Genomic DNA, 14,840 nt, shown 5'->3' on the forward strand with positions numbered 1-14,840 from the left:
ATGTTTGATGAGATTCAAATAAGTGATCCTATGAATGCTGAAGGCACTAAAATAAATCAAGAGGATCAGAGACAAAATATAAAGTGGAGATCTCCACCTATGGGATGGATTAAAGGTAAATTTTGATTGTTCATCTAAAGGGAATCCGGGAAAAACTGGATGTGGAGGTGTTTTGAGAGACCATTACAACCGGGTTGTGGATGCTATTGCAATACCTATAGGCAAGTCTACTAGTCATAAAGCAGAGACAATGATTGCTTTGTTCACTACGAGGATGGCAATGGAATCTCGTTTTCAGAATCTTTGGTTGGAAGGAGACTCTCTTAATATTATTAACATGTAGAATAACAAGAGCCCAATAACCTGGAGTATTGAGAGAAGTACAATGGAAATAAAAGATCTTATGAATAAATTTGATAATGTTTTTATTGCTCGTATTTTTTGGGAGGGCAACAAAGTGTCTAACTGGACTGCGAATCAAGTGGTCTATAGGGAAACAAAGTTGAGTTGGCAAGATGACCTAAGTAAGGAAGTGGAGCTAACGGCAATTGTTAATTATGATATGACACATGCTAGCGAAGGAAAGATCACACAAGATTGAGGAATTAATTGAGGGAAGTGATAGGTTTATGGTGAATTTTCCAAGTATTCCTAAGTGGCACCTTTGCATAATTATGGATTGGACTTGGCATGCATGCAAGGTTAAAGGTTTCTTGGAGATCAATAACACTTTACTTTTCTTTTTGGTTACCGTTTATCAGACTAGTTGCAGGTACAAAGCCGAATATGAGATGGGAGGGGAACAAAGAAAGCAAGAGCTAAATAATTGCAAAGAATGGAAGGCGAATGTGAATGCAAATATTTGGGATATACTAAAAAAAGGGAAAGTCATGGTTTATATTGAGAAACTTCAAGGGTATAAGCCCCACATTACATAGTCTTTCTTCAAAAATTGGATTGAAGATAGGGTTATGCTACATGGGGTCACTATGAAGTTGTCAGAGGAATTCATCACTGAGATTACGAGTCTACCAATGGAGGGTCTTAAATTCGACAAGGAGACTAGTATTTTGAATGTGACATTCAAGAATTCCCTAAAACTGATAAAGAGGAGAAAAAGCTGGAGAAGAATGGTGACTTCTACAACTTGACTCAGATTAAGGTAATCTGGAGGGATATTTTATTGTGCATTCGTGAGTATTTTATCCTTGATGGTAGAGCCAAGAGAGTCCACAAATTTCATTTTGTGTTCCTAAATCATTTTAGGTATAAAGATAGAATCTCTTTCCCGTTTTATTTGAAGTACTCTTTGATTCAAAGTCTCCAAGCCCATAGGAAGGAGTTACGTCTTGTGCTCCATGAGGGCTTAATCTTACTTATTAAGAAAGTACTGCAAAAGAAAGGCTATCAAATCCTCTACAATTGTGGAGACGAAGTGGAAAGTGTTTGGTAATGAACCTCACTCAAAGAAAAAGGTTAAAAGTGAGGAATGCACTAGTGATAGTAAGAGTACCAAAAAAGGTAACAAACAGGAGACGAAAAAGAAAAATGTAGAGGAAGTGACGAATTATGAGAACTCTGTTGAGGATGATAATAAAACCGAAATGGGGGACCTCAGCTCGAACTTGGAAGGTTATTCTAGGAGCAAGGGCATGTCAATTGGTAAGGAAGACAAGAAAACAAAGTCTAATGCAGGGTCTAAAGCGTTAGGGGATGATGAGGAGAAGCAAAGTGTTCACCTTTCCCCTCCCAAAAGGAATTCCAACGAGGAGAAAATGGACGTGGACACATAAAAGAATAACGAGGGTAAAGTCCTTGTCATAAAAGAGCACAGCCTAAGTAAGAAGAATAAAGAGGAGCTTAATGAGAAACAAGACGTAAATACCGACATCCAAGTCAATAAAGAAAATAAGGACACTAGCATTGACACTATGATTAGGTCTGATGAAGGTTGCAAGGATGAGGCTCACCATGCGAAGCTAACCTTCCTTCATACTGGCAAGCTAAAAGCGGAGGCATCCCTGCAAGGAGACTCATGGCTCTACAATGAGATCATGGTGCTCAGGAAAAAAGTTGGGGTTATTCAAAAAAAGCTGGACCATGAACGTGCTATGAGAGATCACCTGGAAAAACAAGTTGGAAACATCCCTAACAAACTTAAGGAATATGAGATGGAACTCCATCAACTAATTAAGGATAGCGGGTAGAGAATGGAGCAGGTAACTTCCAGTTTGTGTGCCGCGATGGCCAATCTAGGCAAGAAAAGCAATATGGCGATTATGTCTCCAAACATAGTTGGGGTGAGGAGTCCAGGAGGGCCTAGCAAGAGAACGAGGTAGAGTATGAGGAAAAAGATTACTAAAGCTCTTGAGGTTCCCAATTTTGCTATAATTGATATTATCCAGAGTACTGCAAAACCAGGTAAGCAGGTGGAAAAGATCATTAAAGAGCTACTATAGGTGCTGGTCGTGGTTGCTGGTGTGCTATTTGTTGGTCTCTGTGGAGTTGCTAGTTTTATTTTTTATTTTTTCAGCTTTTGTTTAAACTTTAGGTTCTAGGTCCTTGTAAAACCTGGGTGTGTTTGGTTTAAACTTATGTTTCAAGTCCTTGTAAAACCAATTTTTTTTTGTTTTTTGCTTTACTCTAGATTTTAGGTCCTTGAAAACCTGGTAGCACTTAATGCTAAGCTTTTGCCTTTGTTAAAGGGTTTCAGGTCCCTTCAAAACCTATTTTTACCTTAATCTAAAACATGGCATGGGACATCCTCTATCCCGCCTTCACGATGCACATTTCATCAGAAAACAAAATATTTGTTGCATTTTTTTAAATTAATAAGTACGTTCAAATGTAATCATATAATAAATTTCACAAAAGGTTTGAACACACTTAAAAATCATATAACTTAATTACTATTGATTCTAGTTTCTAGTGTGTATTATTTTAATGAAACTCACTAAACATTGATTTAAAAAACAAACAGAATCATCCCATAGTATAATATTTATTAGTAAACAAAATCTCACACAGTTGAAACTAAAAACGATAGCATTTAAATTATGGATAGTAGAAATCTGATATCACATATCATATAATTTATGAGTTGGAGTGATATAACTTGAACAATAATCCTAACCTCTTCACAGGTACAGCGATGAGTTCTCAATGAGCAAGATCCGATAACTAGCAACCTTTTCTCAAAAAAATTGCTTCCAAAGTTGTGTTTGTACATCTATGGATGTGTCTTGTCTTTTTAAAAAAGGCATCCCAACCTTAAATTTGATGCCTGTAATTATGAGAAAATCATTACCGACAATGATATGTATGTACTCTTTGCCTAAGAAAAATTGGTCTCGAGAACTTAAAATGTGCTCTGAAAACAATTTAAAACTTGAACTTACCAGAACAATTGCATGCACAAAATGGTAAAAAGATGTAGAGTTGATTTATGCTGAACTCAATTATAGACGAAAAATAAGATAAAGCAAATAACAAACTTCTTTGTCAGTCATTCAAGGCGCTTTTCAATAAGAAATGAAAAGCATTTCGAGTCAACGATCCAGCCATTATGCTGTTAATGTGATTTCTACATTTTCCTGGTAACTCCTTCGAGTGTCACCACTGTTCAACTGTCAACAGCTTCTATGATGGCTGAATTTAATCCATGATCCATATCTACTCTTAGATGTTTTAGTTCCCTGTCCTGGCTCTGAGCCCATGCATTTTTATCTCTTCTCAGCATCAAAATGTTGAAGTAGCTCATCAATTTCGTCCCTAAGCATTTCAATTTCCTGATCTTTGTTGAAATTTTGCTCTTTTAAATTGAAAAAATCTTGTGTCAATCCCTTTATTTGCTTCTCCCAGACAACTTCTTTTTCTAGTATTTCATTGACCATCTTTTGGCGAGATGAAAGGTGCAGATCCCTATCTTTCTGCCTTTCTCTTCTTTCTTTTTCAAGCTCTCTCTTGATCATTGCAATTTCACCTTGGAATTTCTGCGCCATAATTAGAGCCTTCTGTTCTTCAGAGTACAACTCATCTCTGAGTTTATCCACTTCTTCAGACTTCAGTTTTAGTGACATCTGAAGTTGGTTCCTCTCCCAATCTAAACGCGCTTCCTTCGATTCTATATCTCCTCTAAGGCATTCCATCAAAATAATTCTTTCTGAAAGTTGTTCTTCATTCTTCAACTTGTCCTGTTTGGCTTGCATAATGAGTAACCTGGCCTCACTTTTTTCGTTCTCCATTCTGTCATACTCTTCCCTGATATCCTCGCCGAGTCTACGAATATTTGTCTCCGTACATTTAGCTAGCTTTTCAAGAAGCAATGGCATCTCTAGCCCGCAGTCTTCCACTTCAGCAAAGTCACTCCACTTTTGGAACTCAGAAGCTGACCCAACAGAACAAGTATAAGATTCTTCATTGTCTTTCACAGGATCTTTCCTTTGTGTTATCAAGTGACTTTTCACATCATAAAGATGTCTTGTGGTTGCTTTTAGTGAATGCACAACTTTCTTTATTACAGTTTTCATAGCATCTAGCTCTCCATCCTTAGCTTCCAGTAGCCTTGACCATATTTCACTCTCTCTCATTAACTTCTCTTCCCTTTCTTTTAACAAACTGTAGAGGAACTCCTGTTTGTCTTTACATTCGTTTCTACACATCTCTATTTCATGTTTCCAGTGATGTCGTTCCTGAAGGTGATTAGATTCTAATTTCTCATTGTGTTCCAGTAGGCAACGTGCCTTTTGTTGAGCAGTTGCAATTTCAGATGCAAAATGTCTCTCCTTTTCCATACATAGAGCCTCATTCCTTTCTTCATCTTCTCTCGCTTTCGTCGTAACCAGATTCAGTTCATCCTCCAGCCTATTTTTTTCAGTTTCTAATTGCTGCATTTCATCTCTCAACTTGTTGATAAATTCGACTTTGAATGACTGCCTAGCAAGATTATGACAACCAGAAATTTGCTGAGAACCTTGTAGCTGTAATTGTGCCAATCTTTTGAAGAAGTTGATGAGTATGGACATTGTGTTTTTTATGGAACCTGCTCGAAGCATGGAATTTAATTTGGCAGCTTCCCTGTGAAGCTGAATTAAAAATTCCTCTAAATATTTCAACCTGTCACAGGTTTCCTTGTGTCCAGTCATATCTTCTTTCCATAATTCTAGAATTTCAAGGCCTAAAAACTCATTATTCTTGTTTTGACTAAAAGGAAATGCCTCATCCTCACTAGCAATTTTAATAGTTGCTTCACAGTTATTACTTATTTGCAAAGGTAATTCTTCCTGCTTATTCAGCTGTTTCAATTCACTGTGAACTGCCTCACTCTTTGTTTCAAAGACCTCCCATGTTGCAGCCTTCTTCTCTACGTGACAAACATTAATATCACACGTTGGCACCTGAACTTCATTCTGATACATATCAACTGTTTCTGTTTGAAATTTACTTTTCTCTGTGCTTTCATTTCCAAATAGACCCATTTCTCTATCATTCCTATCAGCTTTCGTCTTCAATTGTAACTCATTCATCAGCATCTCAAGTTTGACAACATTTTGAACCTTTGGAACAAGATGCTCAACATTTCCATTCTCACTGATTCCTTCAATTATATTTTCCTTCGCTATTTGACTCTTAAACTGCTTCACCTTTACATCAGTACCGGTCAAGGGTTTTCTTGCAACACTAACAGCTTTGGAGGTAACATCATTCATCTCTTTCTGTAGGGAATAGGTCGGTAAAGGCTGTTTCTGCAATAAATCTTGAGCATCTGAAGATATCATTTCCATTTCATCATTAGCCTCTAAATCATCTCTTGCAATGCTTTTGCTACTACCCTTAGCATGTTTACATCTTGCAGATTCTTTAGAATTTCCGCTTTTTTTTTCAGGTAATCCAGCACTGCACTCTTTCTTCAAAGGAACATCTGTGTTAGGCATCCAGTCCTCCTCCTCTCCAAACCCCAATTCCTTACTTACATCAAAAATGTCTTGACGTATATTCAGATTGCTTATATCAGAAAGAGCCCCGGGGCTATAATTGCCATCCTCTATCTGGACCTTTAGCAGCCTCATCATATGCATACAATGGGTAGAAGAATTCTCTTGAATTGACCTAGGTTTCCAATTCCCTTTGGCACTTGAGTGTATCAGCAATCACCTTGTTTACACCATGCAATACCTACCCCCACAAAGATTCTTTATGTTGTCCTGCTTAAGTCCTGCAAATGAGTCATAGGTATCAGAATTTTCCACAACTGCTGATAGTTCTAAGATACCAGTTCTGTTAAAAAAAAAGAATTAAACAATAGGAAGCCTAATACAAGTATAATGATTTTAGATGGCAGTAGCACCCAGTTTATTGAATATTCTAAGTTAGATTGCCGGTTTGTTGTAGGGTAGAAATGGAAGGAAATGTGATATATTTTTCAGACAATGATAAATGATACAGAAAAAATTGTCCAGCATTTAGTCAATGTTTTAAGCAATTAAATAGCATTTTCATTTGAATAGAACACATCCGTACGTGTTGATCCCTGATAAACCAAGTTTTCTTTTGTATATCTCTGAACAATACAAGCATAACTACATAGCTCTCCATTTCTATATCATTTGCAGTTTCTTCCAGGCTATTCTCTAAGTTTCATTGGAAACTATAAGTTGGGATCCACGGACATACTATGCTACATGCAAGATTTAACACTGCCCTTTTTCTCATTAAAAAGATTTAAGTTCAATGCAGTGTTTTCTGGGCAAAAAAATAGTACCAGGATACTTTAGTCTAACATGTTTCTCATTCTTGTTTGACATCTTGCTACATCAAATACCATAAAAGGCTTCAAAAGTACGCAAAAGTCTCTGGAGAATCTCCCGAGCTTAAGCATAGAACATGTGTTTTCAAATTCAAACTGAAGAGAGCAATGAATTGTGCAGCATTCTAGAGATATCAATGTTAGGATTTTGTTTCTACATAATTGTAGAACTTACAAGAGAGCAATGAATTGCACAGCATTCTAGATACATAATGTTAGGATTTTGTAAGCGTGATTTCAACTAAAAGCTGAATCGGAAATATGTTTCGTCCTAACTGTTCATGCCACAAAATCATTGTCATGCTTTCCTACAGTTTGGATAACCTGAAAGCAGAGTAATTCACATTAAAACTTGCGTAACAGATTATTTTATTCCAGATACTTTTTATATATTCTAGGTCATCATATGCATGCTTATGTTGAAGTTTTTTTAGTATTATGCGTGAAATTATCTACCACAGATGCAATCCAACAGCTCCGATAAGCATCTCTCAACAACTGCAAATTTGCAGGATCACATAAAATATTTGAACTAATTAAATTACTATCTTTCTTTATATATATATATATAAGCTTTATCTATTTCTGTTGAATGTTGTTTTATTTATGGAATTTTTCGCCTAATAGTGCCCTGAGGGCTCTCTGGTGGGCAGCCAACACAAGGTAACTTTTCACCATTCGTAGAAAAAGATTTATTTTCATTTATAATGACCAATTTATAGCTCTGTTTTAACTTCCTGATCTACTGGTGGGCAAGATTTGCTAATTATAAGATGACAAAAGCTTAAAAATAATTTTGGGGTTATATCGTGTGACTCGTTGAATAAATTTCAAAAGTCTATAACAATTGCCAGGGAACTCAATACTATATAGGTTAGCAGCAAAATTAGGAGAGCTAAAAGAACTCCAAGAGCTGACGAAGTAAATAAACTAAAATAAAGAAAAAAGTATAAAAACGACGTAAACCTAAAATGGTCGAACCCTAGATAAGTAACACACAATAAAGGTATAGCTATATGACTAAGTATATATAACATATGAAAAGAAGAGAGCGCAAGTGAAACTGCAATTTGGAATGATGAGGGCCAATGAACTAAACCCGAAGAGGACAATCCTAGAAATATAACCCTGGTAGGATGGAACAAGATAAAGATAAAGCAATACAACCCTAGTAGAAATAACAATCTGAATTTCTGAAAGGAAGAGAGCTAAGGACTGAACCGATTCAAACCCATCAATTTTTTTAATAAGGAACAGAACTTAAAATTCTTGTTTTTAAACTACTTGTAGCTGTGTTGTCCTTGCACACAAATATGGCTAAAATATTTCAAATGGCTGCAGTTTATAGCTGCCGAAGTGGTTTGGCTTTTAAAGAGTCAACGTGGGCTTTCTTTCCGACTTTGTTAAAAAAGGATAAACTCCCTCATACAGCTAAAATAAAAATAAAATCTTAACTGACAAACAATTTTTGAGATAGCATTTGAAATTAAAACCTCCTGTTACATACCCTTTACACCAAATTCTCTGATATTTAGAAACCTTGATACTCTTCTTTAGAGAGCACTTTCTCTTCCCCAAACTTCAAAAAACATGAATATATCCAAAGCTTTGAGAGGAATAACAACCTCCTGTTACATACCCTTTACACCAAATTCTCTGATATTTAGAAACCTTGATACTCTTCTTTAGAGAGCACTCTCTCTTCCCCAAACTTGGAAAAACATGAATATATCCAAAGCTCTGAGAGGAAGCATCACAAAAGAGACTCAAAACATTAAAAGCAATGAAGACGAAGTTTTATTCGGAAAATTTGAGAAAAAATATAGTATGATATTAAAATAAAATCAAATTGCAGCTGTTCTCCTAAAGGTTAAATGTTTTCTTTGAAATGCTCTAACTATACCATAACTATGACATCCTAAAACTGCTTTCACTTGATCAACAATGGCTTATGTTGGAAGTATTTAAATAGAAAACCATTTTCATTTACAGAAGCAGGCGACGGAAATTTTGACATGTTCAACTTTTCTTTTTGCTCGAACTCTCCAATGATAATTCCTACATATTTTTTTGTTGTTCCTTAATGTCTGACACTGAGACACTAACACTTCAAATTTCAAGCTTATTTTCTCCATTTCCCCCCAAAAAAAAAAATCCGCTTTGTTTATGCTTAGGATCCTCCCCTTATAATTCGGATCGCCTGATTTGGGCACTCAATCGCAAAGCTGGGGGCCAGGGTTGGGCGACGAAACTTTATCTAGGTGTGGGGTTTTGAACCCGGGTTATCTACACAAATCTCTGGGAATTCTCTGGGTATTGATTCCCAGGGATTGATTACTATCATTTCTGCACCATGCATAAACACAGAATCTTTATAATTTCAGCCATTCCCTTCACCAGTTTTCCAAGCACAAAATCTTGATACGAAATAGACGCCGCTTAATACTAAGTCAAAGTGGGTCTCTTCTGGAAAATTATTTAAAATAAACTACTATTACGAGTGCTTAAATTAACATTTCAGCGTTTTAAAAACATTAAATCACTAAACAATCAGCTCATTCTACAAAAATATCTAATAGGCTCAAACATTAATAGTCACATTGTGGCACAGCTGCAAGAAAAAAGAATGCAAAAAAAAATTAAAACAGTTAATCGGAGCCCAGAACCTCACCAATTTGGTGCAATTCAGAGGTACTTTCATAAGCATTTACAGAAAAAAGAGAGGTCAATAATTTTCATAGAAGTGACACTACGTATACACTCGTAACCAAAAGTAAGAAATGAGACATACCCACGTTTTATGGCCCTGCTATTAACACAGCCTTGCGCCAAATAGTCCACTGATCCGCCATTTTGAAGCTTGGAATAGGGTTTAAGCAAGAAAGAACTTAGAGCGAAGAACCAGAGCAAAGGGAGGCAAAGATTTTGAAAAAGAAAAGGATAGAGATATAGACGTTGGCAACTAGGTAGTGGTTTTTATGAAATTAGAAATGTTTTTTTATGGCTGTCAAATGGGAATTGTACGTTAATGAAAATACGAGACGTGCGCGCCGCCGAAATAAGCGGACGTTGCATAGTTTCTCGTGAAGTATTCATTTAAAAGAATTGTTTCCCTAAATTATCCTTGATTTTCGTATTTTACTATTTGATTTTAAATTGGGATTTTGTGAGGGAACCTTTTCAGCACAATGGGCAATAATTGTGTTGCCGGGTCGCCGGTAATCATGTAACCTTGGGAGGACAATCAGTGCAATTTTACCGGGCAACATAAAAAACAAGCCCCATGTTGTCTGTTAGTGCTTTTCAAGAATACATTTTAATATATTTATGATAAAAAATGGTGGGAATTATTTATAATATTAATTTTAAAAAATCAAACTTGTGAAAATTTAGTGAAAATCATGATGAATAAATGTTGAAAGTTTTGTTAAAAATTATTTTATTTTCTATTTTTTAAAATTTGAACAATAGTGCATTTTGTATGAAGAATAGCTATGTTCTTTATATAAAAGAGAAAATTGTATATCTTAATTTTGTATTTGTATTTGGTCTTTTTATATGTATTTATTTGATATATAATGTCTTTGAAAAAAATAGAATTTAATAACCAGTAATAAATATATAATTAAAATATAAAAGAATGGAAATAAAATTTAAATTATAAACATAAAAGAATAAAATTAAATATAATATAATTAATTTTAATATTTTTTTTTAATTATCTTTTTGGTTAATTTACAAGTTAGAAAAAAAAGAAACTTGTTGAATGGATTACTTTAGCAAAGGATGGGTCAAAATTAACTTTGGTGGAGAATCTAAGAGTAATTTGGGTCTTTCAAGGTCACATGTTAAGAGGAGCAATACTATTGGTGAACCAAATGGCAAAAACATGTTAGTGACTAGTCTCAAAGTTGCATTGAAAGCTAATTCTCTTATTAAGTACTTTTGTAATACTTTTTGCATTTAATTGGATGAATCATTTTAACTCTTATATGGTGGGATTTTATTTATTAATATTTAATATTTTTATATTTCAATAAGTTATATGAGTGGGATTTCATGAATTTAAGATTGTCTTTTACTAATGTTGTTTATTAATATTTAACACTATTATATTTCAATAGGTTAATTTAGATGTTTATGCTTTTAATATTATATTTTTTTAGACTTTTTTTTTGCATAGATTAACAATACTCTTATATATTATTATCATTAAAATATTACTATTTTGATATTATAATTTATTTATAATAGTACATATGATATACATGCAATAAAAAGTTATAACTATATTGATTAAAATATTCTATATACTATATAAAATTTATTAAATAAAAATTAGATTTATACTAAAACTAAAGGCAAGTACTAAGCCGATATATGACACTTGTTATTAATGCAACAATCTAGGGAAAACTTTGGAAAATAAATAATTTATTAAAATGATTAGAAATAGTTTAATTGAATTTGAAGCATGAAAAATCTCACACTTTCAAAGATAGGGGAATGCGGTGGAGGATGTTGTGTCCAAGTTGGGCTATCATTGTATCACCTATTTTAGTAGAGTAAAATGAACACTAATCTATAAAAAGCATTCTCAATACTAAAAACAAATAAACACTTAAGATAGGACCAAAGAAGACAAAATTGAGGAAAGTAGACCAAAGATGGTAAACTCCTCAAGTGCTTCTCATGATGACGAAGCTATGTCCCTGATGGATAGTGGATGTATGCTCACGATGTGCTCAAGGTCTAAATGGATGAGTGATAATCAAATATGAGTGTGGATGAATGATTCAACAATTAAGGTATGGAGGGTTTTCAGCATTATAATAGTATTTTGGTAGTTTTTAGGCTCTCAAAATAGCATTATAAGTTTGCTTCAAAAGTGGATGATTTTAGTGAAGGGAGAGGCTTCTATTTATAGGCCAAGGGGTGGAAGGATGGACAGTCAGGATGCAAGGATGGCAAGATGGTAAGGGAGGGCTAGGATGCACTCAAAGGGGAGCACATGGATTGTGCTTGTTTAAAGCCAATTAGGAGGTGACACATGTCACAAGGTGATTGGATGTGAGAGGGTAGGATATGGGTTGGTCAAAGGAGTAATGAGGGAGGTTGAGCCATAAATGGAGATGGTTGGGTCAAATAGAGATGGTTGGGTCATAAATAAAGATGGTTGGAAGGAGGATGAGATTGTTGACTTTGGCTTAGAGGTGGTTGGGAGGAGGATGAGATTATTGACTTTGGCTTGGGTTAGCAAGTCTTAACCCTTGCTTAAGTTGTGCACATGATTAGAAGAGGTATTAGGATTAGCTTAGGAGTTGGCTAACCTTGTTTAGGGAATGTGACAAGGTTAGAGGGGGGTTTAGGATTAGAATTGACATCTTCTAGAAGAGTCTAGGCTTTTAGGATGAGGATAAATAAGATTTTTTAGAAAATAAATAAAGTTTTATTTATTTCAAGAGTTTAGGTTGAGGAAATATTTATTAAAATATTTTTAATAAATATGAGGATTAATATTTAATCTTAATTAAATATTTTGAGTTGGGATTAGGGGTAGGAAATGATGGGATTAGCCTTTAATCAAAATTAAAGAAGGATTTAGAAGATTTCGGAAGAGGTTAGTGGTCTTAAGGAAATTGGCCAAGTTTTGGACAAAAAATAAATAAATTATTTATTTTGGGATTTTTGGTTAATTTATTAATTAAATAATTAATAAATAAGGAAATAATGTTTAAATAAGATTTAAACATTTTTGGGAGGGATTCCTTAATTAAATATTTTTAATTAAGATAAAGGGATTTAATGGCATAAAAATAAATTAAATAATTAAATAATTAATTAATTAATAAATGATGATGTCATCAGGAATTTTTTTTCAGAAAATAAAAATACTTTATTTTCTAAAAGATTTTTAGGTGTCTACAATCATTTTGTGAGAATCATATGGAGTAGACATGGGATGATTTCTAAGATATCTCATTGAAATAGATTATAGTTTGTACATCGTTGATTGTAGAGATATCTAGTGTAAATAAAGGAGAAATGATGGTGCTTGAAATGGGAGATCGTATTAAAAATAGTGATATCTTTCCAGTGAAATCGCTAGAAAAAGTGTTAAGGTTTATGTTTAGAACAATGGATAGAAGATGCTTGTACCCTAAGAATGAAAGCCAACTTCACCTCAACCACATGAAAATAACATGTGGCATTCCTAGAAAAGATCTTAAAGAAGAGGATGAGGGGTGTTTTCAAATTGGATGGCCCTCTCTTTGTGTAATATCCTCCCCTGATTTGAACTTTGACTTGTAGAAATTTAACTTAAGGAATATTGTCAAACACTTTGTATGCAAACTCATAAAGCTGATTTCCTCAATAAATTGCTTTCCAATGAGTAGATTTACGAACAACTATGAAGTGACATTAAAATGCATAATACACATCATAACATATTCTCAAACACTTGGCACACATTCAACAGTATATGAAAAATCTGGAAACTCTTTCAATTTGCTGATAAAAGGGTGATTTTTAAATGTAGATGTGCACTTACAGCTGCCTTAAAGGCTGCAACAACTATTCAGACTTGTATTCAACAAGTATTATGCAAAGTATCAAAATTTGACAGAAGAAACCTAGAATTAGTTGCCGTAGCATTTTGCAGATGTAGTCGACAGCCCTCCAAACTTCTAATCAGCCGAAAAAATAAGTAAACTTGATACCAACACTGTTCATGCCGTACTGTAGCAAAATAATGTTCATGCCGACTATAGCAAAATACTGTTCATGCGGCACTATAGCAATAACTAACTTCAAATTTGCACCTCAAACCCTTGTAAATTTCTTTATGCGAACGCCCCAAATGAAACCCAGTGTATTTCTTGAAGTGAAAACACCCTTGATCCTCCTAACTGTGTCTTCCAACAGCGAAGAGAATGCTAGCAAAGAGGGATTTCGTCCTCCAAGCCCGATAATCAGATATCTAGCAACATAACATTTATCTTCATCCAAGCATACAAAAAAAAGCTCTTCCATTTCTTTTATAGTGTTCTCACAAGAGCTCAATCCTTCGTTTTCTCAATGTGGGATAAAACATAAGTCCCTTTATGTACCTTATGTCTCCAATGTGTTATAAAAATAAAGGGAACTCTTTTAATTTAAATATTTCCCACAAACTATAGTCTATGCATTAATAAAGTTAAATATTTAAATTTAACTTTATAAAATGGCTTTATCAATGCATAACAAATCTTATCAATGATAAATAAGTTTTCCTGTCGATTTTAAACAATTACCATCGACATACCACTGTGACTGAATGTCCGGCCATGTCCAAGATGACTTACTATAAATAGTAAGTATGCCCAAAGTTGCCCCAGAACCCCTCAAAAAGACCTGCAACTGAAACTGTCTAGGCCAAATGGCCTCTAAGCCCCTTTAATGTCCTAGTTAGCCTACGGGACTTTGGGGAAATAGGCTAACGACAACATCATGCTATGAATGCTAGAAAGGGGACATTACAGTCCACCCTTCCCAAAATTGCTTGTCCTCAAGCAATTTCAGCTCTGGATGCTGCAATATCTACTCATTTTCCCAAGTAGCATCCTCGACAGGTAGGTTCCTCCACTTCACTAGATACTCCCTGATAGTCCTCCTGCGAAGCACCCTCTCCCTGGAGTCAAGTATGGCCTCGGGAACCAAGATAAGCTTTCCCTCATCATCAAGAGGTGGCAATACTACTGAAGGCACCACATTGTGACCCAATGCCTTCTTAAGGCGTGACACATGGAACACATTATGCACTTTACTGTCTGCAGGCAACTCCAACTCATAAGCTACTTCGCCCACTCTCCTGATTACTTTGAACGGTCCATAGTAGCGTGGTTTCAATTTCTCTGCTCCACTCTTCTTGAGAGAGGACTGTCTATATGGCTGTAACATGAGGTACACCATATCTCCCACCTCAAAAGACCTCTCAACCCTGTGCTGATCAGCATATTGCTTCTGCTAATTTTGTGCTTTTTGCAAATTTTTC

At 34.8% G+C, this 14,840-nt stretch overlaps 1 protein-coding gene across 2 annotated transcripts; it reads right to left on the bottom strand.

Moving 5' to 3' along the window:
• Positions 1-3,420: 3,420 nt before the first annotated feature.
• On the bottom strand, positions 3,421-9,777 carry LOC149563835 (uncharacterized). 2 transcript variants are annotated; one of them, XM_089826963.1, is made up of 2 exons: positions 9,601-9,777; positions 3,421-6,214 (listed from the first exon to the last, which is right to left on the bottom strand). In XM_089826963.1, exon 2 carries the CDS (start codon positions 6,075-6,077, stop codon positions 3,723-3,725), a length of 2,355 nt encoding a protein of 784 aa, XP_089683089.1. In that variant the 5' UTR covers positions 6,078-6,214; positions 9,601-9,777; the 3' UTR covers positions 3,421-3,722. The 2 variants fall into 2 exon arrangements, with proteins under 2 accessions (XP_089683089.1, XP_089683088.1); XM_089826962.1 differs by having other exon boundaries at positions 9,597-9,777.
• Positions 9,778-14,840: the final 5,063 nt, after the last annotated feature.

Source organism: Cupressus sempervirens, chromosome 4 (genome assembly GCF_028749045.1).
Source record: "Cupressus sempervirens isolate cs-2001-9-10 chromosome 4, ASM2874904v1, whole genome shotgun sequence".
Taxonomy (NCBI): Eukaryota; Viridiplantae; Streptophyta; class Pinopsida; order Cupressales; family Cupressaceae; genus Cupressus; species Cupressus sempervirens.